Source organism: Lactuca serriola, chromosome 8 (assembly GCF_051521515.1).
Source record: "Lactuca serriola cultivar US96UC23 chromosome 8, Lser_US96UC23_V15, whole genome shotgun sequence".
NCBI classification, from domain to species: Eukaryota; Viridiplantae; Streptophyta; class Magnoliopsida; order Asterales; family Asteraceae; genus Lactuca; species Lactuca serriola.
The window spans coordinates 222,770,184-222,791,924 of NC_136415.1; the positions used below are offsets into that span (position 1 = coordinate 222,770,184).

Sequence of the window (21,741 nt, forward strand, 5' to 3'; positions counted from 1 at the left end):
GGCCCAATTAGCATATAAATAGTATACAGGACCTATCACGCATAAAAATGGGCCACTAAGACCCAATAACCTAGAAAATGATCAAATTAAATCTGTTGGTTGGTTTATCATTGGTTTTGACTCAAGTATTCACTAGAATAGCATAAAAAGAAGAACACATATAAAACCCATTCCTAGGCCCAATAAACATATAAGTGGACCACTAAGGCCCACTATACGTGTCTATTATTTCTAGGCTCAAAAGGAATATGAATGTCTATCCTGAGCCCAATATACATGTAAAAGGACACTAAGGCGCACTAAACATGTATATTATTTCCAGGCTCAATAAGGATATGAATATCATTTTTAACCCATTTGCTATTGTTCTGTTTATTTTAGCTTGATTATTTACAAAGTTGATATAAAAAGAGCCCCTTTTTGTAAAAATGACGTTCTTGGCCCAATAAGTCAAAAATTTGCGATTAAAGCCAAATTTTGTAAGAATAACACGTTAGTCTCCATTGTTGTTCAAAACTTGTGTTGATGACTAGTTTGTGGTAAAAATAACATTTATAAACTCATTTTTGTCAAAAATATCATTTTGGCTTGATTTTTGTGAAAATGTACATTTTTCTGGTTTTGGGCTTTTCCAACCTAGTTTTTGGAAAATTTGTAGAAAAATCATCGTACGTCAAAATTTGGATCCGTAAACTCCGGAAGTTTGGAAAACTTGTCTACTTTGCTCACAATTTTTCTTAAAATTTTTAATGGCCTCAAACTAATGTGAAATTGCTCACCTTCACAGGTTGGTCCGAAAGTATTTCAAATTTGATAGGCAGTTTTGTAAAATTCACCAAAAATTGTAGAAAAATCATATGAAAACATGAGAGTAGTCATTTTAAAGGTATAAATCTGAAATTTATCCATGTAAAACAGTTTTGAAAAATACTTCCATTAAGAGGTTCAAAACAGTCCGAGATTGGACCAAAACTTTCCTGTCAAGGGCTGTTTTGTGAGTTTAGTTTATAGATCTTTGAACACAACACTCATTTTTGCTATATCAAGTATACAAATCCCAGATCTACAAGTTTACATGTATTATATGTGATAAAAAAATACTTTTCTCATGATTCGTATGAAGATCCTAGTGATACACTTCAAGTTTCTTAACATATTTTTAGATTAGTGAAGTAATCAACACATAATCACCAAATGTTTCTAGAACACACAGATAATCATGCATATATACATAGATCTACACATAAGACTTGTATTCTCCCCCCAAAAGCAAGTAAAAACAGAAAACAAGGGGGTATGAACTCACCTTGGGGTTTGGATTTCGGTTTTGATGAAGATAAGAAGAAGGTGGTGTAAGTTATGACTCTAGTTAGCTTCTTGAAGTGATCTTCGAATCTTGATGAGTTCTAGGGAGCATAGTCACGAATTTGAGGTGGTAAGAGGAGATTTTTGAAGAGGTTAAGAAGTTAAATCATAGATCTAAGTGAGAACTTACCAAAGATGATGATCTAGGTGGTAAACCTTCTTGAAATTGCTCTAAATCTCGAAAATCTTAGAAGTAAGTAGAGATGTTCTTGAGAGATTTGGAGATGTTTGAGAGAAGATGTGTGTGTGTGTGGTTCTTGGCCGAGATATCAAGAGGAGAAGGAAGAGAGTGTGCATGGTTATATGGAACTTGTATATATGTATGTGAGGTATTTAGCTTGGTTGTCCATCAAATAAAAATGAGGTGTCATCACCAAAGTCAACCCTCATTTTCCCCCTTTTTTGTTTAAATAGATAATGGGCCGAGAATTGGGCTAAAGAGAGGGGAGGTAGATTAGCTTGGTCCATTTCTAGTCTTGGTTCGAATTTATGAGGCCCATTAATGACTTTTCGGCCCATTGGGCCTTTAGGGAAATTCACGGCCCAAAATGGCATAAAAGAATGCATTTACGGCTTATTAGGGTTAATTGGATTAGTTATGGCCCAATAAGGCCCATTAGAAATAAGATGGATCATTTTAGGCCCGAATGGCCCAAAATGTTATAGATTGATGAATTGATAATTTATTGGTCCCTTAGGCCCAATAAGAGAATCCTAGTCCATAATGAACTTGAGTCGGGATTTCTAGGGTTTCCAACCCTTAGTTGAACATATGAGATGTATTTGAACGAGAATAGAGTATAGGCTTTTACAATGGATGATGCTTACATGGGAATAGAATTTCCTAGCAAAATGCCAGTTGTGACATTAGTGAGTTCCCCCATCATACCACATACCATAAAATAAACATATTGTCTAACATATTCGGGTACTGGACTACCCCTTCGGTCTCTTTCAATCGGTAACTGCCTAACATATCAGGGTGCTGGCCTACCCCTTCGGTCTCTTTCAATCGGTAACTGCCTAGCATATCAGGGTGATGGCCTACCCCTTCGGTCTCTTTCAACTGGTAACATGCCTAGCATATCAGGGTGTTGACCTACCCCTTCGGTCCTTTCGACCGGTACCTTGCCTAGCATATCAGGTTGCTGGCCTACCCCTTTCGGTCCTTTTGACCGGTACCGGGGACTATGTCACCCCTACTTCTACCATATACCATCCTATTACATAAACACATAAGTCATATATTGCCTAGCTTATCAAGGTGCTGACCTACCTCTTCTGTCCTTTCGACCGGTACCGAGGCCTATACTACCCCTCCTACCACCATCATATAATATCATAGCATACTACCACATACAACATAATAGATAGTGGCATACCAGATAATTGTCACAAAGACAATCATCTCTACTATAATACTTACTAGTGGGTCGACCCACTTCTACTAGAAGGTAACTCACCTTGATAACTGGGATATAGCTGCAAAGGCTCCTGCTCCGAAATCAATCCTTCTCTGTCTCCTACACATAAGCATTTCCTTTAATTACTCTTTTCATACTCATAACCCTTCTAAGGGTCAACTTTGGTCAATGGTCAAAGTCAAAGTCAACATCCTAGTCAAAGTCAATATCCTGGTCAAAGTCAACATCCTGGTTGACTCAACTCGCCGAGTTGGTCCATCAACTCGTTGAGTTCCATGATCCATAAAACCCTGGAAATCTCGATCTAACTCGTCAAGTTCGTTTAGGAACTCGTTGAGTTCTTCTTCATAACAGAGTCATGACATTTCGCTCATAACTCACTAAGTTCCTCCTTGAACTCGTCGAGTTCTTCAATCTTCAAAACCCAAAAACCATGTCCAACTTGTTGAGTCATCTCCTAGACTCGACGAGTTTGCCCAGTAGCAGAAAAGGTTGGGGGACCACGACCCAACTCGCCAAGTTGAATGAATAACTCTTCGAGTCCCCCTTTAGTCTAAATCCATTTAGTCACTTCCAGAGGAGTTTAATGCTTCCAAACCATAGATCTGGTCCCCCAGGACTAAGTTACCACGTAAAGTTGCTAACTTTACATTCATGCATGGGTTCATGAAGCTAAAAACACCAAAACTAAGCTATATAAGAGATCTAGGGCATGGGGAAGGGCCAAGGCTGGATAAAGCTGGAAACTTTAAACTTTATAAGCTCACAAGTGCCTAGATCTGAAGTCACAACTTCATGATACACTCAAATCCTGCAAATGACTTCAAAATGGCCCAAAAGTGACAATATACAACCCTAAATGAAGATCTAAGCAATAGAAAGCCAATGTATAAACTTTATACCTCCAATGAGTCAGAAATGCAGCTCAGCCTCCGGATCTATTGGCTCCTCTTGAATCCTCAAGCTTCTCCTTCCTTCTCAAGCTTCTCAATCACAAAGAACACACAACAATGGCTCAAAAACACTTAAAGGTGGATTAGGGTTTCGTGGCTAGGGTTTAAGGTGATGGAGGCTGCAAATGAGGCCAACCTTTGGAGGTTAAGGTGTTTAAATATGGTGCAAAACGTTAAAATTAGGGTTTCACTTTGGCAGCCTTACTCGTCGAGTTGAGGCTCTCAACTCGTCGAGTAGACTTCAAGTCACGTGTCCAAATTTCATTCCTACTCGACGAGTTTGGGGCCTCCAACTCGTCGAGTCCCTTTGCAAAAATGAATAATTTGGTTTAAAATATATACCAGGATTCGGGCGTTACAGTACTTATATGTGGCATACATGATGACGTGATGGTTACAAAATACATACAACGAATCATGTAGTGGAAACAAATTTTTGCATTGAAGAAACCGCATCATCAACTTTACTTAAAGCAGTTTGTTTCCATTATAAGTTACATTTCAAATTACAATAGCTCAAATCCAAACACTAATAAATAATGATCGTAACCCTTAAGCGTGTAATAATGAATCAAAAAGATATAATTGATTTGATAAGGACAAAATGTAAAAACAAATAAAGAGGACGATCGAGCTAAACGAGGAAGATATCATATAAGATGAATTTCTTGCTAGGACCATACCTAGAAATGATGATTGATCTCAATTATAACGATAGAGTAAAAACCAAAATGACGAAAATGCCCTCACGTGAGGAGCACAACTCACTCATCAACATGACAAATCTAATGTCATATGGACCATGATTGCAAGGGTTTTCATATATTGGGAATCTATGCAACAAAATCTTCATAAGGACAAAACTATCACTTTTTCTAAACATATGGACCATTTATATAATTTTGTCTAATTAATTAATATCCGTTTAAACCTTTAAAAAGTGATCTATTTTTTCAATAATAAATCAAAGGTTTAGCCCACATGGTCACATATTGCGAAAATTATTCAAACCACTCCCAGATTCACTTTGCATTCTACCTTCCATGTAAAATCAACCTCACAAAAAAATGGGTTGCTGTTTAACCACCACTGCCGCCACCGCCGCCGCCGCTGCCGCACACGACTCCAAAACCAGCTCAAAACGCCGTGATGCTCCTCCATCGTTGCCATTTGAAGAAGAAACAGTGAAAGAAGTCCTCTCAGAAATTCCAGTCGCCTCCAAAAAACCATCGCCGTTGATCAGTTCCTCCCCAACAAAAATCACCGCCGACTACCAACAGATTCCTCATCCCGAACACGATTTTAAGTCTAAAAACGCTGTCGTTCAGTTGACCAAGAACCCAATTGAAGAAAATGCTTCTGAGATCTCGTCGGAGATGTATACTTACAGTGCGAGCTTTTCCGCTGCAACGACGACGACGACGATCGGAACCGGAACAATCGATGAAGATGGAGAAGTTACCCAGAAAGTAAAAAAGCTTCCACCTGCCAAGATGGTGTCGAGAAGACAGCCGACGAACTATTCCGGCGAACGCGCCACTAGGAAAGAAAGAGCCATTAGGCCTCCGGCTAGAAGATCAGCCGTTCCATCCACGGATAAAAAACCCCACTTTCCGTCCAGAAATGTAACCACTGCACAACGCCACGGAAACGTGGTACCATCCAGTGTCATCCGACGTGAACCTCCAGCTCGGAGATCGAGATCGCCGGCGTTGCGGGGGGAAGCAGGAAAACTTACGAAAGTTAGGGAGAGAAGTCCTGTTCAGAAGTCCGGCAACCGGGTACCGGTGACCATGACTGAGAATAATGGAAATGTTAAGTTAAAGAAGATTACAGGCGGTGGCGATGGCGGTGGCGTGCCGGAGCCGGAGGAGCCGGGGACATGTGAATCGCTGGAGAATCCCCGTGTTTCGTTGGAGTGCTTCATATTTCTGTAGCACGGGATGAAATATCTCCCTGAAACGACACCGTTTAATATGATGATGACGTCGTTTTCGTTCCGTTTGACTTGGAGAATTTTTTGTAGAGAAAAAAAATGATGTGACGTGAAAATGTATTTATTTTTAGGAATTTAGTTTTTTATTTTCTAAATTCTGTAATGTGTAAGTAGCAATGTTAAAATTCTGATCTTATTTATTGAAATATTCTGTCAAAACCGACTCTTAATTACAAACATTCGTGTTTAGTCTTGGTTAGGATTCCTAAATTGCTAATTATTTAATTATGATTGATTAAAATCAATAATATTTTTTAATAAATATCTATACACTACATTCTAACAATATTAACAAGTAGCTCATTTGTCTGAAAAGAAATTACAATACTTTTCTATTTACTTGAAAAAAGATAAATACAATCTTCATCTTTCGTAAAATTAATTAGCCCTAATTTCTATATATTTACAAAACGCAAGCTTTACAAGATACCTATACAACACGCGTATCTAACATAAAATCACTTTTAGCTGATACGTATCTCTCCAGTCTGTGCATCTTTAATCCGCATGACACTAGGGATACATAAGTCATTTCACAAAGGTTGTCCTGAGCAAAACAAATAGAAAAAGACTAGACATGTCAGGAGAAAAAGGAGAGTGCAACAACCAAATTTTGACATGATAGAAAAAAGAAGGGTAAGCTAATCTGATCAGATAATGTCTTTGACTGTAAAGTTTGGAACAATGTCAGGGGTAAATTAGTCATTTTGCATGAAAAACTTGAAAACCATAAAGCCCCATTTGTTACATAAGACAAACGGTAAAACAAGTTATCTTGTGTTTGGTCTGTGGTAGATAGGGACCATGACTGTGAAACTGATGTAAATAAAACAAAAATAACAATTCTTTCAAATGTGCAAAAGACATATATGCCCTCCTCACACTCATCATTCAGAATAGCATAAAAGACTTCCCTACTATAGCATTGTAGTTTAAATTTTCTTTTTTTTTTCTTATTAGGATATTGTACTTTGAAAAATGTACTCCATTAAAGCAATGAAATTGTTTTGTATTTTAATTAAATTGCTATACTTGGGTAGAATTTTCAAAGTACAATATTGTAATAAAATGACACGGAAGTAGGATGCTATAATAAACAAATATATGAAAGTAAATTGCTATTTTTGCATTTATCCCTAAAGCCTATTTGAAAAACTTTCGGGCCCACTTAAAGAAATGAAAGAAAAAAAAATGTATGCAAAATTTGCGACTTAATGGAAAACCCCATTCCCTTGACTTTCTCGCTTAAGTCGTTATTTCTGTGTTAAGTAAAAAGAAACACTCAAATACAACTTAGTAGATTTCTTTTTTCCCATGTATGGATAAAGTACTCGATGGATAAATGATATTTGTCAAATGCAAGTGTTTACATAAACAAAGACTATTTCCTTTTTTTTCGTTTGAATGAGTAAAAGTAAATGACCGTTTTACCCTTTTTTGAGTAAAAAATAAACAACACCTCACTTGTCAACAAGCATCTTAAACTTCACACGCCTCTTAATCGTACCCATCCTCTCATACCCAATCCCAATCTTACTACGCATCAACTTCATCGCCATGTCAGCATTCCCAACTTTTCTCAACGCATTAATCAAAACCGTACGAACCCTCCCGGGTATCTCTCTCCCTCTATCCACAATCCCATCCGCTAATTTACACGCTTGGTCAACTCTACCCGCTTTGACCAAAACATTAATCATATCTTCACAACTCGTTTCCACAACCACCCCCATCGGTGCCAACTCATCCAAAATCCTACACGCCCGGCCCACTTTACCCGATAAACAAAGCCCGGTCAAAAGAACCCGAACCGAACCCGAACTCGGTGTTATTCCATTATCAATCATCAAATCCCAAATCTTCAAAGCTTCCTCATTTCTATGTTTTTTAAATAATCCATCCATTACAATTGTGTACGTGTACACCGTTCGATCACAACCGTCGATTTCCATCTTTTCAAAAACCGACAATCCCTCATCGATCTTCCCGTTCTTCATATACGCATCAAGAATCGCATTATAGCAATACGAATCGCAAGTAATTTTATTGGCAACCATTTCTTCGAATAACTTTTCGGCTTCTAATAATCTCCCGGATTTTCCAAATCCGTCGATTAAACTCGAATAAAACATCGAATTAATCGCGATTTTATTCTCGCGACATAAATTAAAATATTCTAACGCCTCGGATAATCGTCCGGTTTTACATAAAACGTTCACGATTACACCGTAAGTGACCTCGTCGGGGGTAAAACCGTCATTATTTAGCCTCTTGAAAATTCGTATCACCTCGTTTACGTGTCCGGCTTTCGCATATCCGTCCATTAAAGCGGTGTAAATTGCAAGATTACCTTTACGCCCTTTTTGGATCATGTTTTCAAAAACCATATACCCTTCCATTGGTTTCCCGGCTTTACAAAGACCTCCAATTACTAAACTATAAGCGTGTGGTGGGATTTCTAGTTCTTTTTCTTCCATTTCGTTGTAAAGTTTCAAACAAGAATCATAATCGTTGTCTGAATAATAAGCTTGGATTAAAGTTAAATAAGTGATCTTATCGTGTTCTATGTTCTTTTCCTCCATTTTCATAAATTTCTCCATGGCTTTCTTTGTGTTTCCGGATTTACAATACCCTTTGATCATTGTGTTATATGTTACAGTATCGGGTTTAATGGCCCCGGTTTCCATAACTTCAAAAACTTGTTCGGCTGATTCGATGAACATTGAATTAACCAAACCGTTTATCAAGAAATTGAAAGTAAACAAACTGGGTTCGATGCCGTTTTCTTTCATTTGTTTCCATACCCATAATAATTCTTCAACCATTCCGAGATTCCCAAATGATTTGATCAATAAATTTGCAGACTTTATGTTCATCAAGAAACCCTTTTGTTTAAGCTCAATGAACACAGATTTAACCCTATGTAAATCTTTAGAAACAGATAGAACATCAATCAAGAAAGCATAAGATTCAAGATTATGAGAGTAAGTGTATCCACCACCCTTTTGCTTACCTGCCCATTTGAAGAACCGATGGCACAATTCGGGCTGGTTTTTGACCCGACTAGAACTAAGAATGTAGGAAACGAAATTGGGTGATAATCTGATGAGCCATTTGCGACAAAAATCATCCAATTTGGGTTCCATTTGGGATGAATCGTCGTTTAAAAGATTGAGGATCTGGTCAACCCATGGTGAAGGTTTGGGGTGTGATGTGATGAGATCGGAGGTGTCGTTGATGGGTTGAACCCATTCCGGTGGTGGGGGTGCGGTTGTGGTGAAAACCCATCTGGAGTTTGAGATGGGAGGTGGATTCGGGTCGGGTTTTGATGAATTGTGAAGTGGGTGATTAATCTTTCTTCCGCCATTGATGGACGAAGAGTGATGTCTGTTGGTTGCGATGGGGTAGAGGGATTTCAGTAGGGTTTTTCTCATTGCGTTAGAATTGAATTTGTAGTTTGAAATTGCATCGATATTGCTCTGAATTGAAGTTTCGAAACCTGTAATCAGGGTTTTATGAGGGTTTCGAAATATACTTTTCAAATTAAATATGTATTGTGGATCTTTGAAGTCATCAATTGGTCCTATGGTCTAGTGGTTAGGACATTGGACTCTGAATCCAGTAACCCGAGTTCAAATCTCGGTAGGACCTTATTTTTGAACCACGTAAAATTCTTTCTTGATTAACCACCTATTTTTCTACATGTTAACCTCTTTATGAATCCTCATATACCATCTTATCTAACTACTATATAAACATACTCAAATCATAACATTATTTTACACCAAAGCTCACACTAATTCATTCATCTGCCTATCTTTTTGTTATAAAAAATATCTATGAAGAAAATAAAGAAATAAAATTAGTTGCAACATCATTGGATAACAATAAAGTTGGTTATAGAAAGGCAATGTTTCATTCTTAACATATCTACTATGTTGTCCCAATCCACCATGTTAACCAAACTTCAATCATGATGGACCATTTTCATATAAGACGTCTAATTATATTTTTGAAGCTATGAAGGGCGTTAAAGATGACCAAAAGATGGACTCGGTAATGTGTCTGATAATTATTGCACGTAGCGCTCTCGTAGCAGAAATCCAAAAAAATGAATAAAAGAGTTGCCGATATTAAGAAAGAAATAAAAGTTGAAGAAAAAATAGATTTATAATGGGGATTACGACCCAAATAGACATATTTTGGGGGTGCTTTCCAAAATATAGACATAAAAAAGGTTGTTTCCACATACAAACATGAATTCCGCTGAGTTACCTCTGAGGGCTCTGCGGAATGAACCTATTCTTCGATTATATTTTTGAAGCTATAAAGGGCGTTAAAGATGACCAAAAGATGGACTCGGTAATATGTCTGATAATTATTGCACGTAGAGCTCTCATAGTAGAAATCCAAAAAAATGAATAAAAGAATTGGCGATATTAAGAAAGAAATAAAAGTTGTAGAAAAAATGGATTTATAATGTGGATTACAACTCAGATAGACATATTTTGGGGGTGCTTTCCAAAATATAGACATAAAAAAAAGTTGTTTCCACATACAAACATGAATTCCGCTGAGTTACCTCTAAGGGCTCCGTGGAATGAACCTATTCTCCGAGAAATCAATGTGGCAAAAAAAACACACACAAAAAAATTGAAGAACAAATCCATTGAACTAAATGAGCAATCCACGGAGGGTGCTTCGAGGATTTGTTCTTCAACAGAGGGTGCTCCGAGAAACTGTTCTTCAACTCTTTTTTTTGTTTTTTTTGTTTTTTTGCCACATCAATTTCTCGAAGCATAAATTCATTCCAGAGCCCTCGGAGGTAGGTGCTACAAATCCATGTCTACAGGTGGAAACAACCTTTTTTATGTCTTATATTTTAAAAAACACCCCTATAATACGTCTATTATGGCAACATGGACAATTCTAGACTTATACAAGAGTTAAACCATCTTGAAGAGCTAATTAGAAATCTAATGAGAGTACATTGTTATTAAAAGTAAAATTTTAAATACCTTGCTATTAACGGAAAGAAAATGTAAATAGTTTGTTATAATTTTAAACTACGTTACTGATATAGAGAATTTTGACATAATTTGTTATTATTTTTTTAAAATAATTATCTGTATTAAAACATGAGCAATTATCAAAAGCACGAATTTGAAAACTCTTTTATATGATAAAATAATCCACATCCCACGCAATGCCAACAACCCTAGAGAAAATATTATACATTTTCCAACTTCCCAAAAAACACAAAATCAAATTATAACTAACATTAAGAAAGAAATATTTTTTTAAGTCCTTGATTGCTCCTCTGAAAATCTCGGAAGTTGAACAAGCGAGTTGACTCGCGTGACCCCTTCCAAACCCGACCAGTTCTGATCTTCAACCACACCCGTTTCAGTTTCCCCATTCCCTTCCAAAACAACGTCGTTTTGGTCTTTTCTACTCTCTTCCGCTGATCTCACTGTGAAATTTCTTTGCAAAACGGGTTCAGGATTCTGACCATCGTCTGATTCACCAGCAATACTTTGGAGGGTAGCGGAAGAGAAACCGTGTTCTTCATTATCGGATTCTGAATCCATTTTTCCATCTAAGAACAAACATACAACCGCACAATCGTCCATTTTGGATGTCGGGTATTTGGATTTCCATTCACGGGCAGCTGAGTCAACCAGCATCCGGGCAGCTGTTGACCGAGTTGGAGATGTGGATACGATTTCAATCACTTGTTCGTTGCTCAAAACATCCCAAATCTACAATAGACGTAACGTCAGCAACGTGGCACAAGTTCAATCATCAAAAGGGTAGAACAAAACAAAAACAAATTGTACTGCATTTGGCATGCATTTAACATGAGATTGTGACTCATGTCAACAGAATAAATATCATATTTTTTGTCCTACACAAAAAGGTGAACCAATGCCGGATAAAGACTCCATCTTGATATCTTGTCTGTGTAAAAAGACGTGAATGCCCTCGGCATTCGCCTCATCGAAAATAGCCTTAGAAAGTTTGTCCAATCCATCCTGTATAATGTAACAAACGCAGCCTTGCTGCGTTTGTCACATGGTACAAGACTTACCTGACAAACTTTCTAGGGCTATTTTTAATGATGCGAATGAGGAGGACATTCACGTCTTTTTTACACACACAAGATATCAAGATTTGAGTCTTTGTCCCGCACTGTTTCACCTTTTTGTGTAGGACAAAAAATGTGATATTTATTATATTGACATGAGTCAGAGTCTCAGTTCAATGCACGCCAAATGCAGTACAAGACAAAAGTTGTTTATGTTTAAGAGAAAAAAAGGAAGCAATCAATTCGATTAAAAAAAATGTTTATGTACCCCATCGGAGGCAAGAACAATGAACTTATCACTTTCTGTAAGAATCCTATGAGAGACTTCAGGAATTGATATGACTCCATATTCCTTCAAACAAAAATCTCCAAAAGCTCGTGCCATTGCTAGCCCCGGTGCATCATCAAATGGTAACCAAACTCTCGGGACCTCCGGTTCATCTTGTAATGCAAAAACTCTCCCTTTACATTTTTTAATCCTTTCGGCCTCTCCTATAACATGAAAATCAAGTTAGTATAGTAAAAAATTTGACTAAATAAAGATTTAAAAAGATTTGTTTTGTTTTTTTTGTCATACTTGGAAGATCGGGCTTTAGGTCAATGGTCAACTGAATTGCTACGAGTGAATCGTTGGTATCTTTAGATGCCATGATGGCACGTGAATCTCCGATGCTTCCCATAAAAAGATTCGATCCCTTAAATTCAAAATGTTCAAAAAACTCTATTAAGACCTATCCAATAAATAAATAAAAAAACATTAATTTTGTAGAAAAAAAACGATACCTGTTTAACGATTGTCACGGCGGTGCTTCCACTACAAAAACAATCCAAATTGGGATGAGACTTTAACTCTTTATCCATTGCTTTATAAGATTTTAAAAAAGCTTCTCTCCATAATAACTCCGGTTTTTCCTCCTCACAATCATCCCCCTCTAATCCATGATTTTCCCCACTGCAACAAATAGAAGTAGTAGACCCTTTTTTCTTTGATTCATAAGAATCAAGAAATGAAAACAACTTTACGGGTAACGTATCACGAACTTTACGCGCAACAAGATGTCCGTGGGGCCCATGCCCATCAAATACCCCACAAAATGTCACATCCTCCGCCATAAAATCCTACAAAAAGATTCCAAACCATAAAATATAAACAATATGCCTTACAGGGTTCGAGTCTCGGCAGCTATAAACAGGGAGTTTCAATTCCAATATGGATTGAGCTATCTCACATATTTATGTCAATCATCTAGTGGGCCACGTATACCTTATTAATTGACATATTAGTGGGCCACAGTATACCTTATTAATTGACATATTATGTCAGTGAGTCATCTAGTGGGCCACAGTGTACCTTATTGATTTAAATCTGACATGATGTTTTTGGGACAGAGTGTGTCAGCTCAAGGGTTATTGGAAAAATAACAGAACAATCAAAAAAGATAAATTTACCTCCCACACGATCATTGCATCTTGGTTTATTCCCTTACGACCTTGTTGAGTAAAAATACAAGAACTTCGGCTCTTCCCATTTGCGAAAATCCTATTGGGTACAGAAGAAGTGTGGTGAAAGGCACTCACATGATCGGAAAATGTTCTTCTTGTTCTCTTTTTTCCACCACTACCCCTACTACCCGTTGAGGCACAACACCCCATTTTCAATCTCTCAAAATCCAGTCAACAAAAGAAGGAAAAACTTGTTGTGAATTTAGATAAAGATTCGGAAAACTTGGTCAAAAGTCAGAAACTTCTGAAAAGACAATCAAGAAAATGGTGTGGGAATCAGTTTGAACTCCAAGTCAAAGATACAAATGACTACTTTATAACAAAATACACATATATATAATGAATAATTGCATGTGAACAAGATTTAGATAGTGCATAGATCATGTGACGATTGAAAAGAATCTTATTATAATATAACAACTGGGAAAATTTTATGGGTATAAATGTTGTCATGTGAAGACGACAAGAAAAGCAAGGAAATAAAGGGAATATGATCAAGAATCATGGAAAATAGTCAATTGACCAACGCATAGGTAAGCAAAGTTGTATTCTTGGTATCTTATTTAATATAAAAAAGAAAAGAACAAAACTTATCCAATAACTGTGTTTAGTTCAAACATATTATGACAAGTGAAAGAATTACTATATAATTGTAATGCAAATAGAAAGAGATAACCAAAACCAAGATTCTTTCTGTTGATTATAGCACATTTTATTTTTATATCCCCTCTAGAATAATCTTGAAAAAGCACAAATAAAAAAGGGTATCAGCAACAATGCTCAATTTTTGGAGCCGAAAAGTTTCAAGATGATATAAAATCCAAGAAGAATATCAAAATTCAATCTTTTCACGTTTCTCCCCTCTTTCAAATGTATTTCCACCATACAAAATCAAGTTTTTTGAGTGCAACGCTTTTGAAAAAAAAAAGAGAGAGAGAATAAACTCAAACAATCGACAGATCTTTCCATTGAACATACAAAAGTTAGCACCAAATCGGGCATAAATTAAAGCATGAATCACTTCATGTAAAAGAAGCTATCGACTTTCCCATTTCTGTACACCTAACACACAGAAAGAAGCTCAATTCATATTTGATCGAAAACCCACTACAATTAAAGCGTAAATTAAGAAACCCAGATCATATACACCGATTAAACTAAAGAAATGGTACAAATTCAGCGAAATAAGAAGACGCTTTTCGCAAAAAGGAAAAGGGGATTTCAAATCAACTTAAACTACGAAAAACAGGTAAGAAAAAGATGAAATTTAGGGAGGAAAGAGGTACCTTTGTGAACGATTACGATCTGGGTGTTGAAAATTGAAGTAGAAGAGGGGAAAGCATTGCTGGTTGATGGACAGTTGCATTAATTGTAAAAGAGAGAGAGAGAGAGAGAGAGAGAGAGAGAGAGAGAGAGAGAGAGGCTAAGCTTTGTTTACAGTTACTAAAGGCTATGGCGATGAATGGATGGATGGGATGGGATATAAATGTCAAGTCCAAGTCTACGTTTAAAGTTTAAAACCAGGCTCATGGTGTTTGATTTGCAGCGTGATTCTTGTTGATTTCGAGGCCACCATGTTCTTTATAATTGTTTAATGGAATGTTTTAAATTATGTTAATGATTTAGAGCATCTAACGATACAGGGGAGCTTTTTCAATATCTTTTATGAAAAAAAAAATCATTCTTTATTTTATAAAATAAAAAGAAAGTTGTTTCAAATAAGAAAATAATCATAATAATTATTTTTAATTTTTTTACTGTAAAATAGCCAAAAATAGAAAATAATCTAAATAGCTATTATTTTTGCAGATAACTATTTGCAAAAATGCGTGTTACTAAGATTGTTTTTAGCAAAGGGATGTAATTTTGCTCAGTTTGCTAGGAAATTTATATAGATTTTCGTAGTTTTGGTTTATGAAAATATAGATTTTTCTTAATTTTAAATCTTTCATACAAATTTCGTTTGGAAAGAATATTTTTTTTTACGGTATTCTATGTAAAAAAATTGTCCATAGACATATCACAATCCAATCTTGGATGTCCGGAAAGCATAATTTTTAGTTTCAAAGTAGAAATAATGATTTAAAAGAGTAATATATTTTTTGATTTGTACACATTTGATCACTGACTTTTTTTCATCCACATTTGAGCATTCAACTTGTTTAACTATACACATTTAGTCCTTATGACTAGTTGGTTCAGGTAAGTCGGAAAAATAACTTAATATGGTAATATATTTTTTACTTTGTACACATTTAGTCCCTAATATATATATATATATATATATATATATATATATATATATATATATATAGAGAGAGAGAGAGGTAGGTTCCGTTGAGATTAAAAATAAAATAGAGATCTCGAAATTCAACCTCAGCCACGTATTTCATATCAGCCGCAATAACCTACCGGCGTACCGGCGCGGCAGGTCTGGTATAATCATAAATGATTACACAGCGCCACCCATTCCTTTATCCTCCGCCACCACCCCCACCACCATAAACACCACCGCCACCACCCCTACCATCAGCTCTGACACCAGCCGACCCCACCACTGTCACATACGTTACTTATACCACCACTATCTCTGTCACCACCACATTTTCTGTCACCAACTGTCATAATCATATATGATTACTCAGTTTGTGAACAGACATATATGTATAATCATTTATGATTATGCATATATGTATAAACATGCATAGTCATATATGATTATACCTCTCTGTCATATAATCATTTATGATTAGGCATAGTCCGCTGCTGCCGGTACGCTGGAGTGTTAGAGCGGCAAGTAAGAATACATGGCTGAGGTTGAATCTCAAGATCTGTAATTTTTTTTAATCTCAAGGGAACTGTCCCCTATATATATATATATATATATATATATATATATATATATATATATATATATATATATATATATTCCCTCCGTCCCAAAATTATAGTCCATCTTTCCTTTTTGGTTTGTCCCAAAATAATAGTCCACTTCTAAAAATAAATAACATTTTTACCAAAATACCCCTTTATTATTACTTAACCAACTAAACATTTAATAGAACATTAAACGCAAAGTAAGGATAAAACTGTCATTTTATTAAATAAAGTTAGTGGTAATTAATGTTTTTCTTAATCTGTGTGTTTTTTGTTTGTGGAAAATAATATTGGGACGGAGGTGTAACATCCCGAGTTCAGGAGTGCAATTTCAGGGTTCAAAGTGTGAATGTGAAAGGGCAACTCGGCGAGTCCATGGGTGGACTCGGCGAGTAGAGTCGCGATTCTGGTCGTGTGTTAAGTGGCCAACTCGGCGAGTCGGTGACTGGACTCGGCGAGTTGGTGCTGTGTGGAGAAAACCCTAATTTCGGAGGATGAGCCCTATATAAAGGACATTATACCCTCTCCCCAGCCTCTTTACCCTCTCTTGAAATCTAGAAAACCCTAATGCGCGTTTGTGAGTGATTTGAGAGCATTTGAACCTTGGAGAAGAGATTTTGGAAGAGATCTTGGAGAGTTAAGAGGCTTGGAGCAAGGGGCTTTGCAAGGATTCAGATTTCTCTTCTGTTGGAGCTTTCTTTTGAGGTATTATTTCGTTGCTTGGGTTGTTTTTCATCTAGATTCATCATTTTGGAGTATTTGGAAAGAATAGCTTGTGGTATTTTGAGTTTGCAGGTTAGATATGAGGTTGTTACCTCAGATCTGGAATGGAGAAGGTCTAGAGTGCATTAAAGTCCCTGTTCTTGAGTGATTGGTGAAGCCATCTTGTCCCAAACCCTAACCCTAGAGTGTTATATGCTTAGATCTATTTGGATTCACGTAAAGTTTGCCACTTTACGTGATGGATGGGTTGTAGAAGGGTGGATCTATGGTTTGGATCATCTGCATGGCCTGGAAAGCTTCTGTATGGATTAAGATCTAGGGGTACTCGGCGAGTCACAATGGTGTACTCGGCGAGTTGCTTGAAGATGGGCAGGAACTCGACGAGTTGGAAGAACAACTCGGCGAGTTGGTTGAAGATAGCCTTGGACTCGGCGAGTCTGTTCTTGGACTCGGCGAGTCTGGTCGTGAGGTCCTAACCTTCTTCTGGTTGAGCCGTGAATCGGTGAGTCAAGGGAGGACTCGGTGAGTTGAGTGCGAGGGGACTCAGAGTTGTGGGACTCAACGAGTCTCGGGGTGACTCGGCGAGTTAAGTCGCGGATTGGGAAAGTTCTGAGCATGAGGACTCGACGAGTCATGGGGTTGACTCGGCGAGTAGAGTCAGTCAGGAGGTTGACTTTGACTTTGACTTTGACCAAGGGTTGACCGGTTGACTTCCAGGGGCATTTTGGTAATTGTTGGCATTTGTTTTGAGTTCAGTGTTTTGGTGTTTGGCTAGTGGTGGAGATCGTGTCAGTGGTCGGAGAAGCTTGGACTTATCTCTTCAGTCAGCAGTTGCAGGTGAGTTATCCTCACTATATCAACAGGGTCTAAGGCACCAAGGCCGGCCCTTTATCGGATTGTAATCCGGGTACCGTTGTTATGTTGTTGCTTTGCTATGTTTGCATCATGGTAGTTAGGATGGTATATGTTAGAGACCTGGTTAAGGTAGGTATCCTGGTATATAGGATGATGCTATGCTAGTGACCGGTTAGGTCGGTATCCTGGTTAGGATGATGTTATGTTATGTGATCTGCTAGATCGGCTTGATTGAATGTGAATTGTTATATGATTGAATGTTTATGTGTACATGGTTGTTGGACTGGGGTTGGGTTGAGGCGGGTCCTGCTTTGTACTATAGGCCAACATACCCAGGGTGGACCGGTTATCCCGAAGGCCCAACGAGCTGTTCGGATAGGCTGTAGGCCCCAAGAGGGCGGACCAGACGTGCCGAGGCTCAGAGAGTGGACCAGGCCGACTGAAGGCCCACTGCGGGCGGACCAGTCATACTATAGACTCAGAGAGTGGACCATGCACTACTAGAAAAACAGCCTTTTACGACGCTCATTGCGCGTCGTAAAAGGCTCAGACGACGCGTAAATGCGCGTCAAGGAAGGCCCTGTCATAAAGAGAGACGACGCGCATTTACGACGCGCAGTTACGACGCGTGCTTACGACACGCAATGCGTATCAAGGAAGGCCCTGTCATAAAGGAAGACGACACGCATTCGCGTGTCGTTACCTTACGACGCGCGTGTTAATGACACGCAATGCGTATCAAGAAAGGCCCTGTCAAGAAAGGCCATGTCATAAATGAAGATGACACACATTTTTGCGTATCATAATTTTAAATGTTTAAAAAAAATATTATTTATAGATTTACTTATTTTCAAATTAAATTTATATTTAATGTTTCATAGTAGAAAATAAAATATCATATACAAAAAATAGAATCCATTGCATAAATTTAATGTCATACAATTCTATTTCTTACAATATATAAATTTGCATCTAATATACTATGTACATCGAATTCCAACTAACTAAAGTTGCATCTTGCCTTTCATAATTCTTTAAGACTAATGCTCCAAGCAGCTGATTATATGACTTAGCAAAATTCAACTCCAAGTCTTTACTGCATCTTGCTGATAATGCTGCAAGATTTAAATAAAATTCAACTCCAAGTCTTTACTCAATAATCAAAATCCCAAGAGCAACATCCATTGTAGAGGCAAGTTCATTTTCAAAACAAAACATAGTATTTATAATGATAAGGATGTGGAGGGTACACTGTAAAAACTCAGACATGGCTATAATGGAGATAACAGGGATATATATATACCTTAAACAAATTAGCTTCCAGATCAGATTGAGAGCTGCAAAAAAACTAATATATGTTAAGGTAGTATTTGGAGGATGTAATATGATGACATACATGTCCAGAAGGCTATTATCTATGAGCTTGACCAACACCAAGGGCATTATTGGTAGAAATAATGTTACTATTTGTAGGGTTGATAGGGATAATGTCTCCTCACTTTGTTCATGTACTGAAGCTCCCTGTTGAATATATTATGTTTTTCATATGAATTCCTTCTACATAGGGCAATTAAGCCAACTAACTTGACTAAGTTGACATGGTTTCTAATTGAAACTAGTTTCTAGATGATGAATGGAATATAAATTCAAGTAGGGTTTTGAAGTTTGAACAACAGATATGTTGTTACCTTAACGAGGCCAGGTGGAATTACTAACCATCAACACCAATAGGCCAATGCGGAGCCTTAGCTGCAACATCGAGGCATTGCAAAATTGTTTACTCTGCCTTAATTATAGATATTGAAAACGCTACACCACAGCACAACACAAAGATATTAGCCACTTTTTTTGCATCAGAAAACAAAATGAACTTAACAAACCTCCCATATCGGTTATGGTTCATATGAGGTGAGATATCGCTTAATCGCTTAACCCGCAAAAAATCCATGTCACAAAATATAAAAAATAATAATAATAAAGAAAAAAATAGCAGGATATTTTCCCTAAAACAACCAATTCTGCAAATATCCAATAACAATGGTAGAACCAATGGTGATTTTCATCTTGAGACTGAAACATTTAACAAATCATGAAATTTGATTTAATTAAAACTAAAACATTAAACAAAAATTCATACCTTGTTTAATGGGTGAGAAATCAATTGTTGTTCAAGTTTCTCAATCTGATTTACCAGGTCCACAAACTGAGGTTCTTATATGCCCATATCTTGTCAACATAAGTCATGTATTTTTGAATTATTTATGAAAAATAAAAGGTCAGTAAAACGCAAATAAAGTTACCTTGACAGGATTAAATTTTGGAAGACCTTGAGGAAAATGTTTTTGAAGCTCAGGATTCAAAATTTGAAAAACCTTACCAGTCTTGATATTGCAAATAATGGTATTTCAGATACTATTCCTCTCGAGTTTTGGGGCTCGTGGCCTTCCCGGTTAACATTCCTGAATCTTTCTTCCAACAACATAAAGTGGGAAAGTACCAGATCTGTCATCAATATTTCACAACAATTCAGTGATAGATTTAAGCTCCAACAGCTTTGATGGTCTAATAACTAATGTCTCTTCCACTGTGGCATTACTAAATCTTTCCAGAAACAAATTTTCTGGAGGAATCTCCTTTTTATGTGAGGTTATCCATGGCTTTTTAGTTATACTTGACCTCTCTCATAACTATCTAAGCGGACAAATTCCAGACTGTTTGTGGCATTTCAAAGAACTAAAAGTTCTTAATTTAGAACACAATAATCTATCTGGAAGGCTTCCTGCTTTTGTTGGATCTATGATTAAGCTCGAGGCATTGGATTTATACAAGAATGATTTCTCCGAATCTGTCCCAGCTTCTGGAAGGCCCGACTTTTTCACCACATTTACAACCACCCCCACCCCCAATTTGTCCTAGCTTCTCGAACCTTAACCTGAAACAAAAAAAATAGACGAATATAACCTTATCATTTTCTCAAGTATTTGACACTGCCCCAAGTACAATCTCAATTTTATGAATAAGTTGATGAACAAACACTTCACTGAGCTCAAACGGTTCTTCATGATCATGGGATCCATGATGACCTCCCTCCACTAATGACTCATCTGTCCCTTCAAGTGCCACATAGGAATCACCTTTGTGTGCCTGGAACATTAAATAAAATATATAATATGGTCTTTAAATATTAATCAAAAAATATAAACATGATTAAAACAATAAAAAGAACATGACATACTCTGTTATGATGTGCCTTTAAACTGAAAGGCTTGGGTAGCAGCATCCATGGGACAACAATTAAGGATAGAAGTAGTAGCATAAGTTGTCATTGCCATTGCCAATCAGATCATTTCTATTAGTTGTCACCTTCAATAAACTTTAGATGAATACAGTTTATTTTTATAAAAAAATAACATTTTTTCTTTATTCATTAACTTAATTTACTTAGTTTTCTAGTTATACCTGACTGTCTTTCAGCGGAGATGAGTGATGACCTAAACTCTTTGCTATTCAGTGTTTTCATTTTTTATATTACTTTCAAGTTATGATATGTAATTACTTTTGCACCAGACTTAGTATATACTCATATGCACTCGTCATTAGCCCAACATTGCAACATGCATCTCATGATTTCTTTTATGTTGGATCACATTGAAAAGAACAGAAATAAATATTCTTAGCTAAAGATTACTTTATAATAAAATCCAATAACACAAGTGAAGGAATGTAGTGGTAAACAAAGAAGTATGAGTTGAAAGTTTGGAAATGGAAGTTAACCTCTACTGTTCTTTTAGCTAAATCAAATTCATTTTTCAAATTCTCAACATTTGTACGCTTGACAGTTATCATCTTAATCACACATCTAGTATTATAGATAGAAAATCGTTATTAAAAGATGGATATGATAAATAAAATATTAGAAAGAGGTTAAAAGCTATCTCCATATTAGGTGAACATGAA

At 36.8% G+C, this 21,741-nt stretch overlaps 2 protein-coding genes, 1 long non-coding RNA gene and 1 other non-coding gene across 5 annotated transcripts; 1 reads left to right on the top strand and 3 right to left on the bottom strand.

The window, feature by feature from the left end:
* Positions 1-6,046: 6,046 nt before the first annotated feature.
* LOC145069500 (Pentatricopeptide repeat (PPR-like) superfamily protein) lies at positions 6,047-9,234 on the bottom strand. 2 transcript variants are annotated; one of them, XM_079016434.1, is made up of 2 exons: positions 7,198-9,234; positions 6,047-6,285 (listed from the first exon to the last, which is right to left on the bottom strand). In XM_079016434.1, exon 1 carries the CDS (start codon positions 9,170-9,172, stop codon positions 7,199-7,201), a length of 1,974 nt encoding a protein of 657 aa, XP_078872560.1. In that variant the 5' UTR covers positions 9,173-9,234; the 3' UTR covers positions 6,047-6,285; position 7,198. The 2 variants fall into 2 exon arrangements, with proteins under 2 accessions (XP_078872560.1, XP_078872559.1); XM_079016433.1 differs by having other exon boundaries at positions 7,170-9,234.
* An 83-nt stretch (positions 9,235-9,317) lies between these two features.
* TRNAQ-CUG (transfer RNA glutamine (anticodon CUG)) lies at positions 9,318-9,389 on the top strand. Its single transcript has one exon. It is a non-coding gene; the product is annotated as a tRNA-Gln (tRNA).
* A 1,495-nt stretch (positions 9,390-10,884) lies between these two features.
* Positions 10,885-14,781, bottom strand: LOC145065785 (putative protein phosphatase 2C 52). Its single transcript, XM_079012862.1, has 6 exons — positions 14,616-14,781; positions 13,276-13,573; positions 12,610-12,945; positions 12,404-12,521; positions 12,095-12,318; positions 10,885-11,500 (listed from the first exon to the last, which is right to left on the bottom strand). The coding sequence occupies exons 2-6, from the start codon at positions 13,477-13,479 to the stop codon at positions 11,039-11,041; spliced, it is 1,344 nt and encodes a 447-aa protein (XP_078868988.1). The 5' UTR covers positions 13,480-13,573; positions 14,616-14,781; the 3' UTR covers positions 10,885-11,038.
* Positions 14,782-18,767: 3,986 nt separating this feature from the next.
* On the bottom strand, positions 18,768-19,563 carry LOC145065625 (uncharacterized). The gene is made up of 3 exons (XR_013688498.1): positions 19,473-19,563; positions 19,088-19,121; positions 18,768-18,899 (listed from the first exon to the last, which is right to left on the bottom strand). It is a non-coding gene; the product is annotated as an uncharacterized LOC145065625 (long non-coding RNA).
* Between the last annotated feature and the right edge of the window lie 2,178 nt (positions 19,564-21,741).